The sequence below is a fragment of the Nyctereutes procyonoides genome, unplaced genomic scaffold, assembly GCF_905146905.1.
Source record: "Nyctereutes procyonoides isolate TBG_1078 unplaced genomic scaffold, NYPRO_anot_genome, whole genome shotgun sequence".
Lineage (NCBI taxonomy): Eukaryota > Metazoa > Chordata > Mammalia > Carnivora > Canidae > Nyctereutes > Nyctereutes procyonoides.
In genome coordinates, this window is record NW_026575024.1 from 16,472,500 (window position 1) to 16,497,395 (window position 24,896).

The 24,896-nt window shown below is 46.5% G+C and overlaps 2 protein-coding genes and 1 non-coding gene across 7 annotated transcripts in view; 1 reads left to right on the plus strand and 2 right to left on the minus strand.

Annotated features, from left to right (window-relative positions):
• Positions 1-8,842: 8,842 nt before the first annotated feature.
• GTSF1L (gametocyte specific factor 1 like) lies at positions 8,843-9,343 on the plus strand. The gene is made up of 2 exons (XM_055344364.1): positions 8,843-9,119; positions 9,195-9,343. Exons 1-2 carry the CDS (start codon positions 8,843-8,845, stop codon positions 9,341-9,343), a joined length of 426 nt encoding a protein of 141 aa, XP_055200339.1.
• Positions 9,344-11,339: 1,996 nt separating this feature from the next.
• Positions 11,340-11,465, minus strand: LOC129498842 (small nucleolar RNA SNORA28). The gene has a single exon (XR_008662213.1). It is a non-coding gene; the product is annotated as a small nucleolar RNA SNORA28 (small nucleolar RNA).
• Positions 11,466-21,237: 9,772 nt separating this feature from the next.
• The window catches only part of MYBL2 (MYB proto-oncogene like 2), a 43,006-nt gene continuing 39,347 nt past the window's right edge, over positions 21,238-24,896 (minus strand). For 3 of the 5 annotated variants that reach the window (XM_055304619.1, XM_055304595.1, XM_055304602.1), the window contains 3 exons: positions 24,006-24,110; positions 22,567-22,716; positions 21,238-21,775 (listed from right to left, as the gene is read on the minus strand). In XM_055304619.1, the coding sequence (XP_055160594.1) occupies positions 21,647-21,775; positions 22,567-22,716; positions 24,006-24,110 (384 nt within the window). In that variant the 3' untranslated portion in view covers positions 21,238-21,646. The remainder of the gene's footprint in view (positions 21,776-22,566; positions 22,717-24,005; positions 24,111-24,896) is intronic. The other 2 variants (XM_055304596.1, XM_055304610.1) reach the window with 1 other exon arrangement.

A 24,896-nucleotide genomic window follows, 5' to 3' on the forward strand; every position in this document is an offset into this window, starting at 1 on the left:
GGATGCCCATTTATTTTTTTTAAAAAATATTTTATTGATATATTTGTCGAGACAGACAGCAAGCACAAGAAGGGGGAGCAGCAGGCAGAGGGAGAGGGAGAAGCAGAGATCCCACTGAGCAGGGGGCCTAATGTGGGGCTCAATCCCAGGACCCCGAGATCATGACCCAAGCCAAAGCCAGATGCTTAACCAACTGAGCCACCCAGGTGCCCCATAGGATGCCCATTTAAATGTGAACTTCAGGGGTGCCTGGGTGGCTCATTTGGTTAAATGTCTGCCTTCAGCCCAGGTAATAATCCCAGAGTTCTGGGATCAAGCCCCTCATCAGGCTCCCTGCTTCTCCCTCTCCCACTCCCCCTGTTTGTGCACTCTCTCTTTCTGTCAAATAAATAAAATAATTAAAAAATAAATGTGAATTTCAGATAAACATCAAGTAATTTTTAGCATAAATATGTCCCATGCAGATTTAAGACATACTTGCATTAATAAAGTATCACTTTTACCTGAAATTCAAGTTTAACTGAGTGTCCTTAACTTTAGGTAGCAACCCAGTACACCATAGCAAGTAAATCAGAAAATGAGAGCCAAGGAAAGGGAAAATGGCACACAATCCCCACCCTGCCACATGATGGGGAATGTGGAAGACAAGTAAAAGTGGATTTATCAATCTGCAATCTGGCCAATGTGGTGAACAGCTCCTCCTGGGGAGATGTCAGAGCGAGCAAAGGGCAGCAGCTTTCCCTCCCCATACTCACATAAATGCTGTTTACGAAAAGCCCACATGTAGTGAAATGCCACATAAAGGTTAAAAGTGAAAGGATTTCCAGATGACTGACAGTGGTATACACTTAACTGCTTTTTGCCAGATGCCAGCTGAAATGGTCAAAAGAAAAACACAGAAAAATCTGTATTAGTATGTAAATCTCGGAGAAACTCAGAACACATGCTAGAAATCTTCAAGTGAGACATAATGTTAGGACAGCCCAACCAGTGAAGGACTAACAAGTGGTGTGCTGGGAGAGAGATGGATTTTGCCAGCCCCTTGTGAAACCATTGGTAGCTTGAAATTGGTCATAGTGAGAATGTTTCTACCACAGAAATTGGCAGATGCTACAAATCAGGGGTTTTTGTTGTCGTTAAATATTTGTTCAACTGGCTGTGCTATAAGTACCAAGTAAGAAGAAACATATCCGTGAGTAAGCTGAAGGGACCATGGGGCAGAAGCAGTCAGTGCCCGACCCATATCCATGGTAATTTGCAGTGTGTCCCAGTAATCTCCAGTCTCCACATTGTTTGTGGTTCCAGAACTGCGCACACTAGGCAGGTTAGAAGTGCCAGGGAACTCACAAACCCCGTGAAATAGCCTTTCTAAGATGAATCTCTTGGAAGTTGATTTAAACATACCCTAGCAACCTGACTCTTCGGGTGGGGCAATTCTGAATTGTGCATTTTTTCCCATTATTTTCCCAAAGGCCTTCAGAGGCCCACTGAGGTAGCTAGATTAACCACATACACTTTAATCTTTATAATTCCTTACTGGTTTCCATATATGTTTTCTAAATATAACTTATGGTTTTTCTTACTATGGAAAAATATGTGAATTGAAAGCTTTAGAAAATATAGAAAATATACCATTACAGTTTTTGTCTCATTCTTTTTAAATATTCATACATGCATACAGACCTGTATCTCATTTCCCTCCTCTCTACAGGCTTATCTGCACTTCCTGAAGAAACTACTTGCATCTGAATCCTTACCTCAGGCTCTGCTTCTGGGAGAACCCAAGTGGAGACAGAGCCACATCCTCAGCAAGACTCTATGAAATGGACAAGCTCAAAGCAGTAACGAGTAGGATCAATGCTACAGGGCTGCTGCAGGGGATCAATACTCAGTGCTGACGTTACTCCTGAAAAAGTACAGGAGGGCTAGCTCATGGCACTGCAGGCTATAGTCCTATTTCATATCCGCAGCACTGGTGTTAGTATGAAATATGGGTTGTCTTGTGGGCAGGTGCAGAAAGGGGATCCAGCTAACTCTGGGCTGCCAGGGCAAACAGAGAAAACTTAAGCACAGCAGTGAAGTCACTGCCATATAGCTCCACTCCTTCACTGGGTGCTTCAGACAATGGGGCCTCCAAGATAACAAAGCGAAAGGATAGAAAATCCTACCTGCACTGAGACTGGTATACCATCCTACAGAGATGCACAGACATCCCCCACTGCAGTGCCTCCTTCTGTAAAAATGAACAGAAAAGCAAATCAGGACTCATGATGGTATCAGAGGTCCAAAGGGAGGGGCCTAAGGAGTGAGTACAGGACCTTTCATAAATAGTTGTCCCACAAGAAATAGAATAAAACTTCAAACAGAATTCTCTGAAATTTGGGGCGCCTGGGTGGCTCAGTGGTTGAGCGCCTGCCTTTGGCCCAGGGCCAGATCCTGGGTCCTGGGATTGAGTCCCGCATCAGGCTCCTCGCCTGGAGCCTGCTTCTCCCTCTGTCTCTCTCTCTCTCTCTCTCTCTCTGTCTCTTGGGAATAAATAAATGCAATTAAAAAAAAGAATTCTCTGAAATTTGTTCCATGGAAAACTGGCTGCTCCTGATAGTAAGAGGCGTTAAGAGAAACTGAGGTTTGAGAACACTGAGCTAAGTAAAGGTACAACACAGGCTGTTTCATCGAGTACTTCCTGGATTGTGTTGATGAACTGTGACTCCCTAAGGGAGGGGTACAATATGCCAGTTTCCTGAGCAGTATGAAGGACTAGTGTTCCAGCTTCAGTTAATAAATATACACAAACAGAAAAGACATTTAATTCAAACATCTGCAAGGAAGTGACTGGAACTCATGACATTCTAGGCCACAAGGAAAACCTCAGAGACACTAATGAGCAATCCTCTTTGGCCACATAATCTGACCACAATGCAGCAATAACAGAAATTAAAAATAAAAGGATAAATGAAAGAAATTAAATCACTTGAAAATTTATTCCTAAAGAACCCAAGTCATGGTAGGGAACAAAATTCCAATTACAGGCCGTTCAAATGTAATGACAATTGGATCTCCGCATAGCAAAACTCATGGAATGTAACCAAACACTGCCTGTAGCTCTAAATGTTTTTGTTATAAAACAAGGAAGACTTAAAGTAAATGAAGCATCCAACTCAAGAAGCTAGAAAATAAACAAGATAAACTCAGGGAGGGACGCCTGGGTCGCTCAGGGGTTGAGTATCTGCCCAACCATCCCAAAGTCCCTGGATCAAGTCCTGCATCAGGCTCCCCACAAGGAGCCTGTTTCTCCCTCTGCCTATGTCTCTGCCTCTCTCTCTGTATCTCTCATGAATAAATACAATCTTAAAAAAAAAAAAGAAAGATAAATTCAGGGAGAGAATTAAAAGTTAATGGAAAAGTTAATGAACTAGACGCTATAAAAATCAGTAGAACTGATAAATCTAAGACTCAGCTTCTTGCAAAGAGCTGTGAGATATCTACATTTGTAAAAGCCCAATAAAGGGAAAGGCAGGAACTACATGAGAGAATACAAAAATAAAAAATAAAAATTAGAAAACTAAAGGAGGGGCACCTGGGTGGCTCAGTTAAGCATCAGATAAGTTAAACTCAGATTAAGTGTCTGCCTTTGACTGAGGTCACGATCCCAGGGTCCTGAGACTGAGCTCTGTGTTGGGCTCCCTGCTCAGTGGGGGAGTCTGGTTCTCCCTCTCCCTCTGACTGCCACCCTGCCTACTTGTGCTTTCTCTCAATCTCTCTGCCAAATAACAAAATATTTAAAAAAAAGAAAGGAAAGGAAAGGCTATTTAACCAGAGAAGAGTTTTTAAATTATAGGAGAATACTAAATATACATAGTATGTTAGTTTACCTGGAATGTTCAATGGGGAGCACATGTACATCAGTTTGCTCGTACTGTATGACAAAATACCAAATATTGGGTGACTTAAACTACAAAAGTTCACTTTCTCACAATTCTGGAGGCTGGATGTTCAAGATCAAAGTGCTGCTGGGGCTGGTTTCTGGTGGGACCTTTCTTCCTGGCTTGCAGATGGCCACTTCCTTGCTGTGTCCTCACATGACCTCTCCTCTGCTCCTGTGGAGAGATACCTCTGGGGTCTCATTCTCCTCTTTTTTTTTTTTTTTAAAGATTTTATTTATTTACTCATGAGAGACAGAGAGGCAGAGACACAGGCAGAGGGAGAAACAGGCTCCACGCAGGGAGCCCAATGTGGGACTCGATCCCTGGTCTCCAGGATCGCGCCCTGGGCTAAAGTAGCGCTAAACCGCTGAGCCACCTGGGCTGCCCTCATTGTCCTCTTATAAGGACACTAGTCCTATTGGATGAGGGCCCTATTCTTACAATTTCATTTAACTTTAATTACTTCCCTAAAGGCACCGCCAAATATCATTACATTGAAGTTACGGCTTCCACATATGAATGGGGAGAGGGACACAATTCAATCCATAACAGTATGCTTTTCTTAAAAAATGACAAATGTCAAGAGAAGTAGAAAACTAAGGAACCAAGTTGAACAGAGACATAGAACTATGTCCCAAAAGGGTATGAGTCAGAGCATTTAGTAGACAAGTTTCTTCAAACTTTCCAAAAATGTTCCTAGGCTGTTTACCCAGAAATGTGCTCTAACTCATCTTACAAATCTAGCACAACCATGTCACATAAACCTCACAGACAAAACCAAAACTTCAGCCTAGCATCTTAACAAGGTCTCAGGTGATTCATATGCATGTTATAGTTTGAGCAGCACCATACCACATGAGGTATGAGGACCATACCACTTGAGCAAGGAGCAGCCCACAGAAGGCAGGAAAACAGAGCTCAAGCATTCAGAGGGGCTACCTAGGCTGTCCACATTTATCTGCTAGACGTGTGGGGAGACACTGGGAGCCAGAAATAGAGCAGACCACCCACCCCAGGACCACATACATGACATGAGTTTGCCATATTTGGGATATCCCTACATCCTGGAGGATGTTCCCAGAGCAGAGGACACAGAGGTCACACTGAGGGCTGAGGGGTATGAGGAAACAGGTCAGTTCAGCTCAGTGTAAGAAATCTATAGCAGAACTCTGTAGGGAGTAGGAAGCTCCCTGTCACCATATGACCAACCTCCAGGGATGTTCCAGAAGGGATGCCAGCCCTGAGAGAGAAGCCAGTCTTGATGTCAGATATGTCTCCAACTTTGTGATTCTAATCTTCTTTTTATTTTATTTTTTTATTTTATTTTTTATTTTATTTTATGATAGTCACAGAGAGAGAGAGAGAGAGAGAGAGAGAGAGGCAGAGACACAGGCAGAGGGAGAAGCAGGCTCCATGCACCGGGAGCCTGACGTGGGATTCGATCCCCGGTCTCCAGGATCACGCCCTGGGCCAAAGGCAGGCACCAAACCGCTGCGCCACCCAGGGATCCCCTGATTCTAATCTTCTAATGGCTCTATCCCACCCCATAATAACAACTGCTGACTTGGCTGGCCAAGATACACAATTGTTCATTTTTAGAAAACTTTGCTCCTGAATGCTCTGTGACCTTCTCCATGCCTGCATTACCATCTGTTGGCAGCACCTCTCAAGATGATATGTGCAGAAGGGGAATGAGCAGAATCTGACCTCACTTGCATTATCTGTCAGGTAGGTGCAGACAGGCCGGGAAGTGCCACTCAGATAGGTGTGTCTGTATCCCTTGCTCCTCTCAAGTTGCCATGGTGAGCAACTTGTCAGGTCCCAGGCTCAGAGCAGAAGCTAGCAGAAAGCTGCAGGCTTGAGGACCATTCAAAACGTCCATTAGAAGCATTATCAAGCCTGGCCTTCCTCTCTATATAATGGACTAAATGTTGGCCTGCTGTGCTAATGGGTGCTTGGCCACAAAGAAGCCTGTAAGAGCTAAAGCTCCATTTCTTATTATGTGGATTTCAATGACAGGTGAAGTGCTTTCTTCATCATCTCCATTTACACACTTACACATGCCTGAATTACCCGGTGCCTGGATCAGCCATGGTTATGAGCATGAAAAAGGCTATGGAACTAGAAATTGAAAAAGTGCTGTCAGCATTGCCCACAAACACTGTGCCAAGATTTTGAGGTCATGGAAGAGCAGATGCCAAACAACCTGTTAACTCCCAACAGGGCCAATGTCATACCTCCTCTAATACTGGGCTATAGGCTTGGAGAAAATGGGCATTCTGTTCCATAAATGGTATGGAAGTTACAATTTACCAAGGATAGTTTCTCATCAAAGTATACCAAGAGATATCCCTGGCAGGGTGTGCGGGGGAGGGAGCAGTGCGGGTACAGTGGGCATGATTCTATGAGCCCCTCATTTCTCACAGCAACAGGTTGTTTGGAGGCACTAGAATGCCCACCATCCTAGAATAAGTTCCTGCCAGAATGCAAGAAGCCCCCATTGAGCACTCACCAAGTTGTTTATCTCCTCACTCTAAGCTAGGACTTTGGGTTTTCTCCCTTGAGAAGGGGGTATGTTCTATATGTTGGAGAAAAGGGAAACAAATACCGGTGACAAGGAGAGACAGGATGTTCTTAGGATTCCTTCTTTTATTTTTGTTTTTGTTTTTTTAAGATTTCAAGTAATCTGTACACCCAACATGGGGTTTGAAAACCACAACCCCAAAATCAAGAGTCCCACACTCCACCAACTAAGCCAGCCAGGTACATGGCTCATGTCATGAGGACTCATGGCAAAGTTCCTATCCTCCTCCTGTGGATACCTGATAGTCCTATGTGCCTCTCTGACCCCGCACCTTATGTGTGAGACTCACTTTAGACAATGAAATGTCAGTGGAAGTGACATCTATCATTTCAGTGAAAGTATGAGAATAAGGTAGAAGCAGCATTTGAAGAGACAACAGTTGAACATTTTCCAAAACTAATGAAAGACACTAATCCACAGATTCCAGAGGTCTAAAAAAACAAAGAATAAACAGAGACCCACGTGTCAACATCATATTGAAACTGCAGAAAAACAAAGATAAAGAAAAGTTCTTTAGGGATCCCTGGGTGGCACAGCGGTTTAGTGGCTGCCTTTGGCCCAGGGCGCGATCCTGGAGACCCGGGATTGAGTCCCACATCGGGCTCCCGGTGCATGGAGCCTGCTTCTCCCTCTGCCTATGTCTCTGCCTCTCTCTCTCTGTGTGTGTGTGACTATCATAAATAAATAAAAATTAAAAAAAAAGAAAAGTTCTTTAAAACAGACATATGAGGGGCAGCCCCGGTGGCTCAGTGGTTTAGCACTGCCTTCAGCCCAGGGTGTGATCCTGGAGACCCAGGATCGAGTCCCACATCAGGCTCCCTGCATGGAGCCTGCTTCTCCCTCTGCCTGTGTCTCTGCCTCTCTCTCTCTCTCTCTCTCTCTCTCTCTCTCTCTCCGTCTCTCATGAATAAATAAAATTAAATAAATACATACATACAGACAGACAGACATATGAAAAGAAACAGATTACCCTGAAGAGAAGTTAGGTAGGGGTGCCTAGGTGGCTCTGTCGATTTAAGCACCCTCCTTCAACTTAGGTCATGATCTTGGGGTCCTGGGATCGAGCCCCACATTGGGCTCCTTGCTCAGTGGGGAGCCTGCTTCTCCCTCTCCCTCTGGATGCTGTGTGCTCTCCCGCCCGTCAAATAAATAAATAAAATCTTAAAAAAAGAAAAGAGTCAGATAATGGAATCCTGAATTCTCAACCAGAGTGGGAGCTGGAAGAAACTGAACTCTGCTTCAGTGGGGAGAAAGAAAATAGCACAACTATACTCCCTGAAGTCATCCTTCAAGAATGAGGATGAGATAAAGACATTTTCAGATAAACAAAACCAAAAGTTTGTCATGAGAACATTCTAAAAGGCAAATTTCTAGTAGAAACAAAGCAATGCCATGTGGTAGATATGAGACACAAGTAGCAGAGGAGTCAGCACAAGGACAGGTATCCATAACTTGGGCCATGTCAAATGACGATAACAATGCTGTCTTAGGAACTTTTAAAAATTAGGCTTAAAATAATAACATTAAGGGAGGGAAGTAAATGTAGAAAAAGTCCTGTATTACCTGGAAAATGGATGAAACTTTTATGAACTTTAAAACTTGGTAAGCTATTTATGAATGTTTTAATTTGTAGAGTAACCACTAAATGATTAGAGAATGTGTTACTTACAAAATCATGGGGGAAATGGAAATATTTTTTCTAAACTATTTAAAATTAGGTAAGAAAAGAGAAAAAATAAACCAAAGAATAGATAGGAAGCATGAAATAATACAGTAGATTTAACCCCAAATACATAGGGAATTATATTAAATATATAAGTTTAGAAACAGTCAAATGACAACAGATATGCCCGCAACAATTTTGAATGGCAGCTTTCCCCAAAGCCACCTCGCCCCTTGAAAGTGATGGACAACACATAGACTTTTGCTGATGACTCAAGCTGCCCATTGTGACCTTTCATGACTCCTCTTTGACATCACACAGTGTAGCTCTCAGAGTCAAGGGGGGCTGGCATGTACCTTCTTCACCTTCCTGTGGGGCAGCTGTGGTTTTCTGGCTCTTGCATGTGCTTTATATGGTTCTTCTGTCTCGCCTGCCATTTGTAATTCAGCTCTCTGTGCAGCTGCCCCTGACAGCTCCTGTCCTTTTCCTAACCCAGCACTCGCAGCCGCAGAGCACAAGAAACATGAGCTGTTAAGACCTTGGTCAACAGAGTTCAAAGGGCCAATTCTGGGCAGAGGACACTCCAGCCTCCTTACCAAAGGGTTATTCCACCAGGGGCATTTTTTTTTTGACTCTGGGAAGTGAGCCACTCTGCTTCAAGAACAATTTCTCATGGAGCCAGAAGCCTTAGAAATTTGCCCTTACAACCCTCACCATCGAGTCCCGCTCAGCAGATTTCAGTACCACCTGGCATCCTGCAGGAGAAAGAACCCCAAGAAAGCCAAAAAGATGGCCAGTTGCAAATACAACGCCTGCCACGTGGTCCCCATCAAAAACCTGGAGGAGCATGAGGCTGCCTGTGTCAACAGAAGTACAATGGAGGAAGAGGACAGCTTGCACCCCATGAAAGCTAGCCTTCCAAATTCAGAGCAGAATGGAAATGCCTCTCCAGGGCCCCCCTGGCTCCCCAGTTCTGACGTCTGGAATCTTGATGGTACTAATTGCCATCCCATGTTTATCCTTAAGACTTTTGTTCCCCAAAAGCTTGTTTGTGAAAGCGATACAAGACAGTCAGAGAGAGAGGCCCACCCCCCTTCCCTAACCACCCCCCAGAAGACCCTCAGACCAAGAGAGCAAACCACCAGCAGCAAAAAGGAGCCACTCACCTCTTAAGTACCTGAAAGAAGATGCAACTCACCAGAATAAAAGCATGCAAAGTGAACCACCCTGTGATACCTTTGTGATACCTTTTTTTTTTTTTTTTTTTCACATAGCAGTTGGTAAAGATCTAAAGGCTGGCAGGACATTCTGCTGGCAAAGATGAGGCAAATAGGCACTTTTATAACACTGGTGAGAATGTAAGTTGATAAAGCTCTGTGGAGGGCAATCTGACATTAGCTGTAAAAATCACCAGTGTACTCTGTAATATGCAGCAGTTCCACTTCTAGGAAATTCATCCTGGGAATATATTCACACTTGCGGAAAATGAGGTAAGTACAAGGCTATTCATTGCCACGTTCTTCATACCAGTAAAGGCCAGTCAGAAATGGTCTAAATATCCCTTAGGGGAGGGTCTCATTAAATTAATGATGGTGCAGCCATACAAAGACATAGAACGTCACAATGAGAAAGCGTGAGGAAGCTCTTTCTGTACTAGTTTGAAGGGCTAAAACATAGTGTTTAACTCAGACACCAGAAACTTTTTCTCTAAAGGGCCAGAGAGTAAACATTTTAGGCTTCACAAGCCAAATGTTCTCTGCCAAAACTCTTCAGCTCTGCCTTGGTGGCATGGAAGCAGCCACAGACAGTAAGTGAACAAATGAATGCAGGTTCTAATGTAACTATTTACAGAAACTGGTAACAGGCTGGATTTGGCCTATGGGCCATAGTTCGCCAACATCTGGTTTAACAGAGAAAAGCCAAGAGAGGAATACTCTGTATACTATGCTATCATTTTTGCAAAGTTGTGGGAGAAAATGTGTAATATATATGTGCTTATATTTGCATAAAATTTCAAGGACACACTAGAACAAGGGTCTGTCCACAAAGCCTACAGTGTCTCCTATCTGATGTTTTACAGAAAAAGCTGGCTGGTCTCTTCCCTAGAAACTTATCAGCTCTCCAAAGGGAAGAGAACTATGTGACAAAAAGTCAGAAGGGAGTGACTTTACTATAGACCCTTTAGTACTTTTTTATTTTTTCTATAGGGAGACAAAGAAGTAAAAGTTTAATTCTATGGTTTATTTTACACTTCACTGTGTCTCATAAACATCAAAAACCCTCCCCCCTTTGCTTTGAAACCTTCTCCTCAGAAAACCACACACCAACACAATGCTACCTGTAATTTTTTTTAAATTTATTCATTAGAGACACACACAGAGAGAGAGAAAGAGGGACAGAGACAGGCAGAAGGAGAAGCAGGCTCTATGCAAGGAACCCAACGTGGGACTCAACCCGGGGTCTCCAGGATCACGCCCTGGGCTGAAGGCAGCGCTAAACCACTGAGCCACCAGGGCTACCCGCTACCTGCAATTCTAAGAGGATTCACAGGCCAAATTGATCTGTTGCTATTTCTTTTTTTTTTTTTTTTAAGATTTATTTATTTTGGGGTTCCTGGGTGGCGCAGCGGTTTAGCGCCTGCCTTTGGCCCAGGGCGTGATCCTGGAGACTCGGGATCGAATCCCACGTCGGGCTCCCTGCATGGAGCCTGCTTCTCCCTCTATGTCTCTGCCTCTCTCTCTCTCTGTGTGTGACTATCATAAATAAATAAATTTTTAAAAAAGATTTATTTATTTTTATTTATGATAGATACAGAGAGAGAGAGAGAAAGAGGCAGAGACACAGGAGGAGGGAGAAGCAGGCTCCATACTGGGAGCCCGACGTGGGACCCGATCCCAGGACTCCAGGATCGTGCCCTGGGCCAAAGGCAGGCGCCAAACTGCTGAGCCACCCAGGGATCCCCTCTGTTGCTATTTCATAGGTAAGAAATTCAGGCTAAGAATGGAATGTCCCAAAATAATAGAGGATTAACTGTTGAAGATTAGGACGAAGTGGCACTGCTTCGGCCTCAGAAGGCCAGGCAGTTTGTGATTATTGGCACTGACTCTTCCCTCCCTCAAGAACCTGAACAAGCGCAAATCTCAACTGCACTTTAGCCAAGAGCTGGAACACTTTTTAAATCTATATAACAATTGGTCTCATGGAGGAGAAAACACTGGAATAGGTTAGATCTTCTTGCTATAGCAAGTTCATATTGTGTCAGACAATTTTGGTCATCTGCCACAGAGTGTTGCTTGCAACCCTTCAATACCTCTTATGTGTGAACATATGTGACTATATTATCTGGCAAAAAAAGTAAAATACACTTTTTTAAACAACAAAAGACTATTTAAGTCTTTTGAAACTTTTTCAGGAGGAAATGTTAACTAAATTATTTTTAAGTAATCATAATTTTGCCACCCCTGGGTCCTTTAATTCTTTTTACACAGTGTGAAATAAAGATTTCTTCTTATGAGTAGTAGTAGTAGTAGTAGTAGTAGTAGTTGTTGTTGTTCTAGGTGTTGGCTTTAGAAACTCCATGATTAATAAAGTGCCCATGAACTACAGAACTGCTGTATAGGAAGCAGGTGAAATAAGGTGATTTATAGGGCATACATCTGTAAACTATAGGCGACCAGGACAAAGAAAAAAGTAATAAGGTTTAGGGTATGAATGAAACAAATTGGTCATGAGTTAATCACTGAAGCTGAATGATAAATCTTCCTGTTCTCTCCATTTTTATATAACTTGAAACCTTCCATGCCAAAAAGTTTTTTTTTTAATACATGTATATATCCTAAACACAATGTGTGACCCCAAATTGGGTCCTGGAATAGAAAAAGAGTGGAAAAACTGGTGAATCCAAATAAAGTCTCTGGTTAGTTACTAGTATTGCACTGGTATAAACTTTTTTTTTCTTCTTTTTTTTTTTTTTGGTATAAACTTCTTAGTTTGGTAAATGCACCATGCTTTCGTAAGATGTTAACATTAGGGAAATCCAGGTAGAGGGTATATGGGAACTCTGTATTATCTTTGCAAGTTTTCTGTAAATCTAAAATTATTTCAAAACAAAAAATTTAAACACGCGCAAAGAGCAACAACAGCCAGGATTGAAGCCCAGCCCCACCTTTTACTAATGCTAGGTCTTGGGCATAACCTAACCTTTATGTGATTGTTTCCTCATCCACAAGGCAGGAACAACAAATTCCCAAGATAATGTGGAAGATTAAGGGATTTAACACATGTAGGATTATCAGGACAGTGTCCAGCACATAGGAAGCTCTCAACTAAAGCTACCTACTAGTAGCAGAAATGGAGGTGGCATTACTTAACAAAAATAAAATTTAATGAGTAAGAAAAACAATGATGAGTAAGTGAATTTACAAATATTTACACAAAGTCAGCTGACCAAGAAAATCATCAATTTTGCATTTAAAATGATAAAACTCGGGATCCCTGGGTGGCGCAGCGGTTTGGCGCCTGCCTTTGGCCCAGGGCGCGATCCTGGAGACCCGGGATCGAATCCCACATCGGGCTCCTGGTGCATGGAGCCTGCTTCTCCCTCTGCCTGTGTCTCTGCCTCTCTCTCTCTCACTGTGTGCCTATCATAAATAAAAAAAAAAATGATAAAACTCGATGAAAATAGGCCAGGAAAGAGCATCATTCAGAAGGACAGAAACAGTAACAAATATGCATATTAAAAAGTTTTAAATAGCCTCTAAAATAAGAGAAATATTTTTTATGGTTCACACCAGGCAAAAGGAGAAAACAGAGCAGATTACAGAAAACTATGAATTCAACAAAGAAAGGGGAAAACAACAGTGATAACACAAAAAAAATGGTAGAAATCAATCCACATATGTCACTAGTCATATAAATGAAAACACACTTAACCCACCTATTAAAAAACATTCCACTTACCTCTCTAAACCAAATACATGTCTATTCTGAGCAATACTAACTAATACCTTTAAGCCAAAGATAGAGGTAAACACATGAAATGTGTGCTGCCATCATCACCTCCCATGCATATAACAGACATAACTAATCGATCACAGCACTTTCCTGAGCTTGGATGATACTTTCCCAACACAATGCTCCAGGCTGCCATTACACAGAGAAGAAGTAAACTCTATCTTGACAGAGCCCCCGTAAGCAAGTTTTCCAGTTGGCCCACTGACCCACGTGGCCTGACTTGAGGTGTTACAGGAAAAATAAGGAATACAAGGGCTTTTTTTTTTTTTTTTTTTAACAAGGGCTTTTAAGAAAGAAAAACTCCTGCCTGGACATCAGGGAAGCAAAACCAAGCAAGAAAGAAGTATGTTATAAATTCCTGGGCTGGATTTCAGCTAGCTGTTCGCTCTCTTCAGTCCTCATTCCTTGCCTCTCCTGGCCCAGTCTCCGGAGAACATCAACTGCAAGCCACATGCTCACCAAGATCATCATAAAAACATTTGTTAGTGGTGATGTTGACCACAGCAAGCTAGTGTTGGGTGGACACCTGTGGCTGAGTCACAAAAGAGAGATCATAGCCAGGGAAAAGCACCTACCAGCCGTGGGCAGCAGGCAAGCTTTCCAGGTTCATGTTTAAGACTCCTGGCAAAGGGGGAACCTAGTAGAAGAGCTGTGGCCTAGGGTAGAGGGGGCTCTGGGATGACAGAGGAAGGAGGAAAGAAAGGGGAGCTACATTAGGACCAGGTGCCTTGTAGATATTATTTTATTAAAATCTGTGATGACACAGGCACCTGAGTGGCTCAGTCAGTTAAGCATCTGCCTTAGGCTCAGTTCATAATCCCAGGGTCCTGGGATCAAGCCCCATGTCAGGCTCCCTGCTCAGTGGGGAGCCTGCTTCACCTGCTTCTCCTCCTTTTCCCTCTGTCCCTCCCCACTCTTATGCTCTCTAATAAATAAAATTATTTTTTAAAAATCTGTGACAAGAGGGGCAACTATTTTTATTTCCAATATACAGATATGAAAAATGAGTCTCAGAGAAGCTACATAACCTGCCTTGGTTCACAAAGCTCATAAGTAGCAAGTGGCCTAATGAATGTGAACCCATCCCCAGCAATTCCAGTCTAGCTATGTATAAACCAGCAATGTGTACATGAGCTCACCAAAAGATTAGAACAAGATGTTCACAACAGCTCTATTTATAATAGCCAATCCAGAAACTTTCCCATGTCCTTCTGCAGAATGGGTAAATTCTGCAAAAATCATATAACAGAATACTATATAGTCAGGAGGATAAATGAATTGTAACTACCCAAATCAACATAGGAAAATCCTATGCAATATGAAATTCAATTTACACAATGTTTTTTTTTTTTTTTTTAAAGGCAAAACAGGGGCACCTGGCTGACTAGATTGGTAGAGCATGGGACTCCTGATCTAGAGGTTGAAAGTTTGAGACCCACACTGGGTGTAGAAATTATTTAAAAATAACTCTTTAAAAAATAAATTTAAAAAAATTAAAATAAAAAAAGCAAAACAAATCTATGGTGTTTGAAGTCAGGATGGTGGTTACCCTTATAGGGTGGGGAGAGGGTTTCTGGGGTGCTGGTCATGTTCTATTTCTTGATGTAGGTGCTGATTACATGACTCTGTTCACTTTGTGGAAATTCATCCAGCTGTACACTTGAGACTTGTGCATTTTGCTCTCTGTATGTTGAACTTTTACAAAAGTCTTTAAAAACTGAACCCATCCTGGAGTGCCTGGGTGGCTCAGTCGGTTAAGCATCCAACTATTGATCTCAGCTCAGGTCATGGTATCAGGGTTGTGAGACCAAGCCCCATGTCAGGCTCCCCACTCAGCATGGAGTCTGCTTCTCCGCTTCTCCCTCTGCCTATGTCTCTGCCTCTCTCTCTCTCTGTGTCTCATGAATAAATAAATAAAATCTTTAAAAAAAAAACCAGGATATTGGATGTTTAGACAATAGGATTAGCATATGCCAAAAATGCCTCCAACGCCTACAGACGACACATTCTTTTCAGATGCATAAGAAATTATAAAATTGATTGTATGCTTGCCCATAGAGCAAGTTTTGACAAATTTTGAAGATATGAAACCACACAGAGTATGTTCCCTAACCACAGGGAACACAATTAAGAGAGAAATCAACATTTAAAAATGCTAAAGCTTTCCCCACCATCTGGTCCTAGCTGCCCAAGGCTTTTCTCACTGCTACATCACTTCATGATAGAATGAGATATTTACTGAGCACCTGGATACCAGGCTGGGCTGCTTTCTGGAGAGGGTGCAGGGACTCTTTCCCAGAGAGAGGAGAGACATATTCTCAATTGTGCCTTTCTGAAGGGCATTTGTGACTCACACTTTACACCTGTCTTTGTCAGACTGTTCCATTTGATGTATACCTCCAGGGCATTTAACCTAGATACCTCCAGCGCAGCCTAGTTAACATACAGGTAAAACACTTTCATCCTGGCCAGCTGAGGCCACTGATAGACATCAGTGAAAAGTTTGATGCTTTTTTTTAATAAATTAATTTTTATTGGTGTTCAATTTACCAACATACAGAATAACATCCAGTGCTCATCCCGTCAGGTGTCCCCCTCAGTGCCCGTCACCCATTCACCCCCACCCCCCGCCCTCCTCCCCTTCCACCACCCCTAGTTCATTTCCCAGAGTTAGAAGTCTTTATGTTCTGTGTCCCTTTCTGATATCTCCCACACATTTCTTCTCCCTTCCCTTATATTCCCCTTCACTATTATTCATATTCCCCAAATGAATGAGAACATACACTGTTTGTCCTTCTCCGATTGACTTACTTCACTCAGCATAATACCCTCCAGTTCCATCCACGTTGAAGCAAATGGTGGGTATTTGTCGTTTCTAATGGCTGAGTAATATTCCATTGTATACATAAACCACATCTTCTTTATCCATTCATCTTTCGATGGACCTTAATTCACATCGAAACTCAGCTTTAATTACTATAGAACACACATGGCCAAAGTGGAAACATAAAATCCATCTTAGAGAGAGTTGAATCACTATCATTACTAAATCAGAGACTTGGTGATCTGTGGAAACAGGACAGAACTGATTCATGCTAGGGTCTGCTGAGACAGTGGCTAATTCTGGTAGTCAAACTCTCCAGGTAATCCTGGCCTATCAATGACCTGTCCTGGGACCCTGATTTCCCCACAGACTAGCTTCCCATGCACCTTAGTCTTTCCTACTTTTTATAACGGAGGGAGGACTTTTTTCTCTGAATAAAGAATCTTTTTCTTCACAATTGCTGTCCAACAATGGAGCTGGCTGCTGAGTAACAAAGTCAGCTCTCCCAATAAGTAGAGGTGTTCAAGTAAAGGCCAGACAATTGTTTGATGAGGACGCTGAAGAGAAAGCCTGAAAGACTGAAAAATACTTCAAGGACTTTTCTAAGACCTACAAGAAATTGCTATGGCCCACCTTACCTGCTGCTGCAAATACACCAATGGCCACCAGATGGTGACAGAGTCACATCATTGCTGCAAAAGCTTTAGTAGCCCAGCACACAGCTTTTCCTGGAAATACCAAAAACCTAATCGAAACAAAATTAAAACAACTAAAATTAAAAGCAGTATTACCAGGGATCCCTGGGTGGCTCAGCGATTTAGTGCCTGCCTTCAGCCCAGGGCGTGATCCTGGAGACCCGGGATCGAGTCCCACATCAGACTCCCTGCATGGAGCCTGCTTCTCTCTCTGCCTGTGTCTCTGCCCACCTCCCTCTCTCTGTGTGTGTGTGTGTGTCTCTCATGAATAAATAAATAAAATCTTTAAAAAACAACAACAACAACAGTATTACCATATGATCCATCAATTCCACTTCCCAGTATACCGTCACAAGGACTGAAAGCAGGATCTCGAGATACTTGCACACCCATGTTGATAGCAGCATTATTCACAATAGACAAAAGGGTTGTCTTGTCTATTGTTTCCACCTAGTCCTGGGACTCTAGTGTCCACTCACAGAAAGATGAATGGTAAACGTGGTCTACACATGCACTGGAATATCATTCAGCCCTAAAAAGGAAGGAAATTCTGACCGAAGCTACAAAAGGGATGAACCTTGAGGATATCATGCTACTTAAATCAACAGTCACAAAACAATACTGTATGATTCCACTTTATACAAGATACTTAGTGTAGTCAAATTCATAGAAATGGAAGGTGGAATGGAAGTTTCTGGAGACTGGGGAAAGGGAAATGAGGAGTTGTTTAATGAGTACAGTTGAAATTTCGGAAGCTGAGAAAATTCTAGGATCTGTTGCATGACAATGTGCATATAGCTAACATGGCTGAATCGTACACTTAGAAAAGGTTAAGATGGTAAACTCTGTTATGTATTTAACCACAATAAAAAGAAAAAACAGAAAACAGGTATGTAGAAGGGATCTGGGATTACCAGTCATGAGCAGAGACCGAGAATCGGGCCTTCAGAGTCACTTTCATCCCCGGGGCACTCAGCACATGTGAGTACTGATGGAGGACACAGTCCAGCCTGGAACAAGGAGGCCTGCATCTGGGAAGAGGTGGGGCATGACTCTGGGAAGGGCCTCTGGGCTCCTGAGGAGGCTGTGTCTGGATGGCTGGAGTGGAAGGGAGGGGCGTCTGTCAGGATGCACATACAACTCTTGGACCACGGATGCTTTTTGGTCAGTCTCTATGGTCACACAGATATTCAGGTCCTCCCTTGGTCTTGGCAAGAGGAAAACTCACTTTGAGTTCAACAAGAGATCCTTAGCTCATGAATACCCGACAGTGGCCAGAGCATCACTCTTGGTTTTCATATTCATTCCAGAAATACTTGTTGAGCACTACTGTGTGTCAGGAACTGATGAATGCTGGGGACAAAGCCATGAACATGGCAGGTATCAGCCTTGCTCTCTTGGAAGTTACACACAAACATGAGTCACACCATAAGCCAGTACACCACAGGTGTACCAGCAACTAGACAGGCCCTTCCCAAGTGGATGTCCCACTGCCGGAGAAACGCGGGCAGGTGAAAGAGACCCAGATGGCTATCACCATGGAAACCACAGGCTGTCCTGAGTATGCCAGAACTGGCATATTCTTGGAGGGAAACTGAGACGCTGCAGAGACCGAGGAAGAACAGAGAGCAATGGCCCCAGACATCTCATTGATTCTGAGTAATGGAATGATTTTAGTGCCATTAATCCCTGCCACTCAAAGTGCAATCCCCAACTCAGCACGATCGGGAAACTCGTTAGAAATGCAACACCTCGGGGACCCCTGGGTGGCTCAGCGGTTTAGTGCCTGCCGTCCGCCCAGGGCCTGATCCTGGAGACCCGGGGTCGAGTCCCACGTTGGGCTCCCTTGCATGGAGCCTGCTTCTTCCTCTGCCTGTGTCTCTGCCTCTCATGAATAAATAAGTAAAATCTTAAAGAAAAAAAAAAGAATATAAAATGCAAATAAATAAAAAGCAAATAAATGTCCTACAGATCTCAAACAGCCTACAGATGCCCCATACCTAAACATACGTCCCCCCGGCCGAGGCCTCCCGCTCCGTGTCCCGGATCCATGCGCCCTGACCACGCAAGTACGCATGCGCCCCAATCCCCCGGGGACAGCATCCGTCTCAACAAACCACCTCCAAAACCTCAGTGGGACTGCAAACAGTACCAAGTTCCTACTTCTCAGGAGTCCGTGCTCAGCCGGGCGGCTCTTCTGGACTGGGCCGGACCGGGTGAGCCTGGGAGGCTGAGAACGGCCTCGCCCAGGCGCCGGGAGCCTGTTAGCGCACCCGGCCATTCCCGCCTCCCTCGGCGGGCTCTCCCACAATCCTTCACGCGCTCATCAAGGGACTCCCATTGGCGAAGGGATGTCACGTGACCTGCGCGGGGCGTGGCTTCCGGGAGCAGCGGTCCCGGTCTCCGCATCCCTCGTTTAGGGGCCGCTGCCGGGATCCTCGGGCGCGGGCTCTGCCTCCGCCCTCTCCGCTTCTCCGGCAGGCCGGGTTGGCCCGCAGATGCCAGGCCAGTCTGGATCTTGTCAGAACGCTCACCCTCTGCCATCCTCACTGAACCCCTCCTTTCCCGCCCACCGTCGTCTTCCGCGCCCCCTCCCTGAACTCGGGTGCTCAGCACCTCTGCACCTGGCTCGGCTTGCTTGTCACACCGGCCCACGAAACACTGGGCCCTGGATCCACCTGGACGACCCAAGGTGCGCCCACTGGAGCACCGTGTGCCCCCACACTCCGGGACCACACCGGCTGTCAGCACCGACTCTGGCAATCAGTACCCCCCACCCACTCGGGCTCTCTCTTGCTCCCCACGGTGGCCAGGGGCTGCGGCCAGCCTTCTCACTCAGGCCTCCGGAGAGCTTCCTCCTAGCAGGCCGCCTGGCCCCCATGCCATCCATTATTCCTCCTTCTCCCGAGCCCCTTACCTCTGGCATGTTGCATATGGATGTTGGCTTATCTGTCCTCTCTAGAATCTAAACCCTGTGAGCATAAAGTGGTTTGGGAGAGTCTTGGGGTTAATTCCTGTATCCTCAGCACCAGAACCATGCCAGGCACAGGGGAGATTCTTGATGCCTGTTCATTTAATGCAGGAAGCAGAGAACAGCTCCAGTGCAGAGTTCATGGGAGGTGGCAAGTTAACAGGTTTGCAGTTAGCAGGGCTGCCTCCCAAGGAGGTCAGGAAAGAGCCTCAGGACGAGCTTTGGGTGTTGGTGGGAGAGGCAGTCTGGAGCAAGCTCTGGCAGAAAGCCTCAGGTGGGTTATATAGGCCAGCTCACTGAGGTGCAGCCACGGACCACGTGCCTAGGAATCATCCCTAGGAGCCTATGATCAGCTCCAGGGTGGGTTGTCCCAGAGGCTTGCTGTATCGGACTTTAATGCTGGTGTTCTATAGACTGAGTTGCCTGTGAATCCTGGAGATGAAGATCCCCTGCTCCCCAACCCTCACTGGAATCAACCATCAATGCTGACAGCACTGCAGGGAACAGTCAGTGATGGAGCCAGGGCCCTGCAGGTCACCAAGGGATAGAGGACAGGGGTCCAGGTCAGGAAATCAGCATAGGCACAAGGGCATGTGGCAGGTATGGCCCAGCTATTGAACTGGCTGGAGCATCTGGCTCGGCTACACAAGCTGCAAGGAAGCAGAGTGGGAGCCCTAGTCCCTGGTCTCATTCCCAGGCCTTGGCTCTGGAGCAGGAACCAGAACTTAGCCAGGCTCAAACTGAGCACAACTTTGTGAAATGGGTCGAGGACCACCCAGAGCAGGGGGTGAGGTGGGTCTCTGCCATGCTGACAGGACCCCCCTGTGCAAGTTCAGCAGGGCAGGGTTCACTAGACCTGAACCCTAGTGTCCTAACTCCCAGTCTTCTTTAGAGGGGACTCCCAGCAAGAGATCTGTCCCTAAGTCTCTCTTGGGAACCAGAGGCACTAAAGCAGAATCTAAAGATAGCCAAGTACCCATCCAGCCCCCAGACATACATGCCCCCCCACATGCCAAATCCTATGAGGGCCCCCCCCCCCCCCGCTGAACACCTCCCTGTCTGGTCTAGACCTTCTCAAACCTGGCACCTACCCCACTTCAGTGCCTAGCTTTCAGCCAAGTGCCAGTTGGCCCACTGCACCCTGACCAGGTGGACTGGAGCCCAGGGTCTGATTGCTGCCATGGCCTTGGCAAGTTGAGGCCACTGTGGTCAGGAAGTTCCGGCCAGCTGCCAGTCACTCCTTGTTTACCAGTCTCACCTGGTGTCTAGGCCCATGGCAGGCCAGGTCAGCCATCCATGGCCAAGCAGGGTCCTGATGCACCTTCCCCTCCCTGCTAACACCCAAGAATCCTCAGAACTTTGAGACAGCCACTAGGTGATCAAACTGCCCCCAGCACACTGGACATTTTGGGGGAAAGTGTGCAGAGCCCCAGCCCTGGGCTGTGCTGAGGATGAGGATCCAGATCTCCATATCCCTCAAGGCCCCTGTGACAGTCACCAGGGAACCAACCCAGCGACCAGGAAACCACAAGCAGGAGACAGAAGGGTAGAGTCTACAACAGCATTAAGGAAAAAGGGAATTTTATTCTTTCAAAAAAATGTACTAACAGGTAGAGGGAAGGAGCATCCTGGCCACATCCCCTGTTCTAAGCAGGGGTCTGAGATGAGGCCAGACCCAAGCAGGGCTCAGGAGGAGCTAAGGGGACTCCCTGTGGCACCGGGGAGAGGACCAGGCAGGCCCAGGGGTGGGACTTTGTTCTGTTAGCACCAGGAACCACCGTAGCCACAGCTGGACTCGGAGACAAGGCAGTGGGTGGCCCTGCTCTGCCTCCACCTGAGCAGTCTGAGGAGGGGCTGGTGGTAGAAGGCTCCCTGCAGGTGGCCATCCAAGTGTGATTTTCAGACTCACAGACCAACCTCAGTCCCCCCAGCCCCCTGTAAACATAAGAATGAGCTCGTGACCACCAAGCCCCTCAGGACAAGATGAGGGTCCGAGACGTGTGGCTGGGCTTCAAGCGACCCAGGAGCTGCCGGGCTTTCTCTTGCATGAAGAGCTGGTCCCTGGTCCCCCCACAGGCCACCGTCTTCCAGGCGCTGGTCATCTGGGAGGAGGCAAGAGAGTTACCATCCAGGCAGGGGCAGCAAGCTCCCAGCAAATGCTGTGATGTGAGCATGGCCAGGAGGAGTAGGGGGCATTTCTACAACTCTCGGTCTTCTTCAAGCCACAAGTCTTCTTGTGGTCCCTCCAACTCCCTAGTGGCCCTGGAGAAGTGACTCCTGTTTCAGGGCTTCCTTAGGTATACAGCAAAGAGGTTGGACCGGCAACATGGCTGTGCCCCTGCCCATGTGGTGCCAGCCTCCTCATGAGGAAAAGTTACAGCCAAGCAGGCTAGTGGGAAGGAGCAATAAGAAATTCATGCAATATAGACAATGAGGTATGAGCAGCCAGGGCAGCCCCTATCCCTGAGGACAGACATGTGCTAAGCAACTAAAAACGGAGACCATGACTTAATTACAAGTGAGGCGACACCATAAAAGGGCTCACGGGCAGGGGGGGACGCCTGGGTGCCTCAGCAGCTGGGCATCTGCCTTCGGCTCAGGGTGTGATCCCAGGGTCCAGGGATCGTGTCCCACATCAGGCTCTCTGTGGGGAGCCTGCTTCTCCCTCTGCCTGTGTCTCTGCCTCTCTGTGTCTCATGAATGAATGAATAAATAAAATCTTAAAAGGGGGGGTGGAGGCTCTAGCACATGGGATCCCTCCCCAAGGGAGCGGCATCCAGACTGAGATCTGAAGTGTCAACTAGTCAAGCAGAGTCTCAGAAGGGCATCTGGGCAGGGGCAACAAATAAGCAAAGTCCCCAAGGGTAATAGGACATTGGTGGCCAGCACTCACAGGGGCAGGTGTTGGAAAGTGGCTTCGGGGCTTCTGGGCAGCCACTGGCTTCTCCGGTTTGGCCTGCAGGAAGCCCTCGTTGAGCAGACTGGTGTCCTCTTTGATGCCTGACACCATGAGGCTAGAGGAACTCGACAGGACATTTGTGGGCTGCAACAAAAACCAAGCCAGACTCACCCTTCTGCCATAAGCATGATGGGAAAGAAGGAAACCAGTCACATCCCAGCACCTCCACCTCTGGGCTATAGGATTTGGGACAGGACAGTAACTTCTCTAAGCCTGTGCCCCGTTCCAGATGGGGAATTCTCTGTAAAGTGCCCGTTTCAGAGACTGACAACTAATAGATGCCCAGTAATGCTGCTCCCCTTTTACATGGACATGGCCTCTCCCACCACAGCCTCAGGCAGGGTGGGGGTGCTCTAGTTTCTCCTAGGACTAGAAATCTCTACAAGCAGTCAGATGCTGGCATCAACCAGCACACACATATAGCTACACAAAGCACCCACCACCCATCCAGCCTCCCGGCTCTGCTTGACCTTTACCCTAAAGAGTCACTGGGCTCAGTACAGTGAAAGGCAAAGGCAAGAACCTGAGGTTTGGGTAAACTAAGAGATCCCAAAGAGCAAGAGCCAGCATTAGGACTTTGCGAGGTCCACTCCACCCCAAGTCCTGTGCTCTAAAGTACTTGCCAGAGCTTTACTACTGAACAAGTATTTTACATGCCCAGTTGCAGGTCTGTTGCAGGTCTGGCTGCACAGCATGAAGTCCCCAGCCTGCTGGGGCTCCCTGCCCAGTGATGCTTCTCTGCGAGGGCTATGGCTGCAGCAGTCCTAAATCCTCAGATGTGCAGGATCTGATCAGGCAATCCTTTGTCTCATGCCTCCCACCACCCCTCTCACTGTCTCCCACTGGGCAAAACCCCCCACTGTCAGCTGGGAGGGATCAACAGTGTGGTGTGCTTTCCTGAGGGCAGGCTCTGTGTAGGCAACAGCCCCGTTCCTGAGCTCAGCCTGGAACTAGACAGCACCGTTCCCAGGGCTGATGTGCCTCAACCACCTGGCCGTGCACATCACCAACCCTCTCCACATCACCCCCATGAGAGTAGAATATGACAGAAGGTGCTGGGGACCCAGATCCATGGTTTTCAAACGTGTTCCAGCAATGCAACTCTAGCAATGCAATAAACCCTTCTGTGAAAGACACATGCACAGCTGCCTTGACTGAAACAAGGGGTGGGTGCCCAGCCCCAATTTCTCCATCAGCCCCTTACAGCTAAGCCTGACACCCAGAGCCCCATCCAAGAACCCCAGACCACTCCAGCGCCAGGGTCCCCTCACAGCTAAAAGGTTCCAAAGCCAGAGGGCCTCCAGGGAGATTCTATCCTCCCTGAGGCAGAGGTGCCTTCTGCAGTTCTGGGCAGCTTCTCTCTGACCCCTTACCAAGGACAGCACCTTGGGCAGTGTAGACATCACCAGCTTCACATCCTCATCCACGATGTCAAGAGCCAGGGACTTGCGGACCTTCTTGATGGGGCTCCGCCGCAGCTAGGGGTGGGGAGGAGGGAGACAGAGCAGACAGCTGGGATTCCTCTAGGTCACCACTAGCACTTTGAGGATGCCTGCCCCAACTACCCTGGTCACAGGTCTATACCCTGATGCAGTGGAGCCTTTGAGCCGGGCCCCCAGCTGACGAGGTTTGGGGGAAGGGAGGGGTGGGTGTATGCATGAGGACCAAAGGACCCTGGCCCCATCAGATTTAGCACCCAGGGCAAACCATCCTGCCAGATGCAACCACAGGGAGCCAGGACACAAATGCCTCCACCCAGAGACCCACTCCTCATTCCCAAATGAATCATGCATAGTTCCCAAGCCTCTACCACACCAAACGCACCCCTAAACAGGCCCAGGAGAGAATCATCCAAGTTACACCTCAAGTACCCACCTGCAGACGAGAAACACATACATAAAACCTGAGGAACACGGGCCTGTTACAGGAATACCCTGCCCCACACCTGTGCCTCCAATAAATAGGTCAGGGGTCAGCTCCAATACTGGGCGAAGCTCTGGGACTAACTAACTCACCCCCCAACCCAGCAGTATGCCCTAAATAGGTGCTGCCATGGCTCAGAACCACCATCTGACATGGAAAGGCCAGGGAGGGCTGTCGGTCAAGTTCTCTGAACCTATACACCCAGGGGCCCCTGCCCAGTGAGCCCCTCCCGGACTGACTGCTTACCATCCCCGCATCCCTCTGGGACAATCCCATCTTTTCACCTCTCCCCCAAAAGAAAGCATCTACAGAAAAGGGGAACATGGAATCCACCTGCTTTC

Coding starts and splice junctions, on each gene's coding strand:
- GTSF1L (XM_055344364.1), top strand. CDS start 8,843: ATGGAGCCAGAAGCCTTAGAAATTTGCCCTTACAACCCTCACCATCGA. Junction 9,120..9,194: donor GCAGAATGGAAATGCCTCTC/CAGGGCCCCCCT, acceptor TGTTTATCCTTA/AGACTTTTGTTCCCCAAAAG.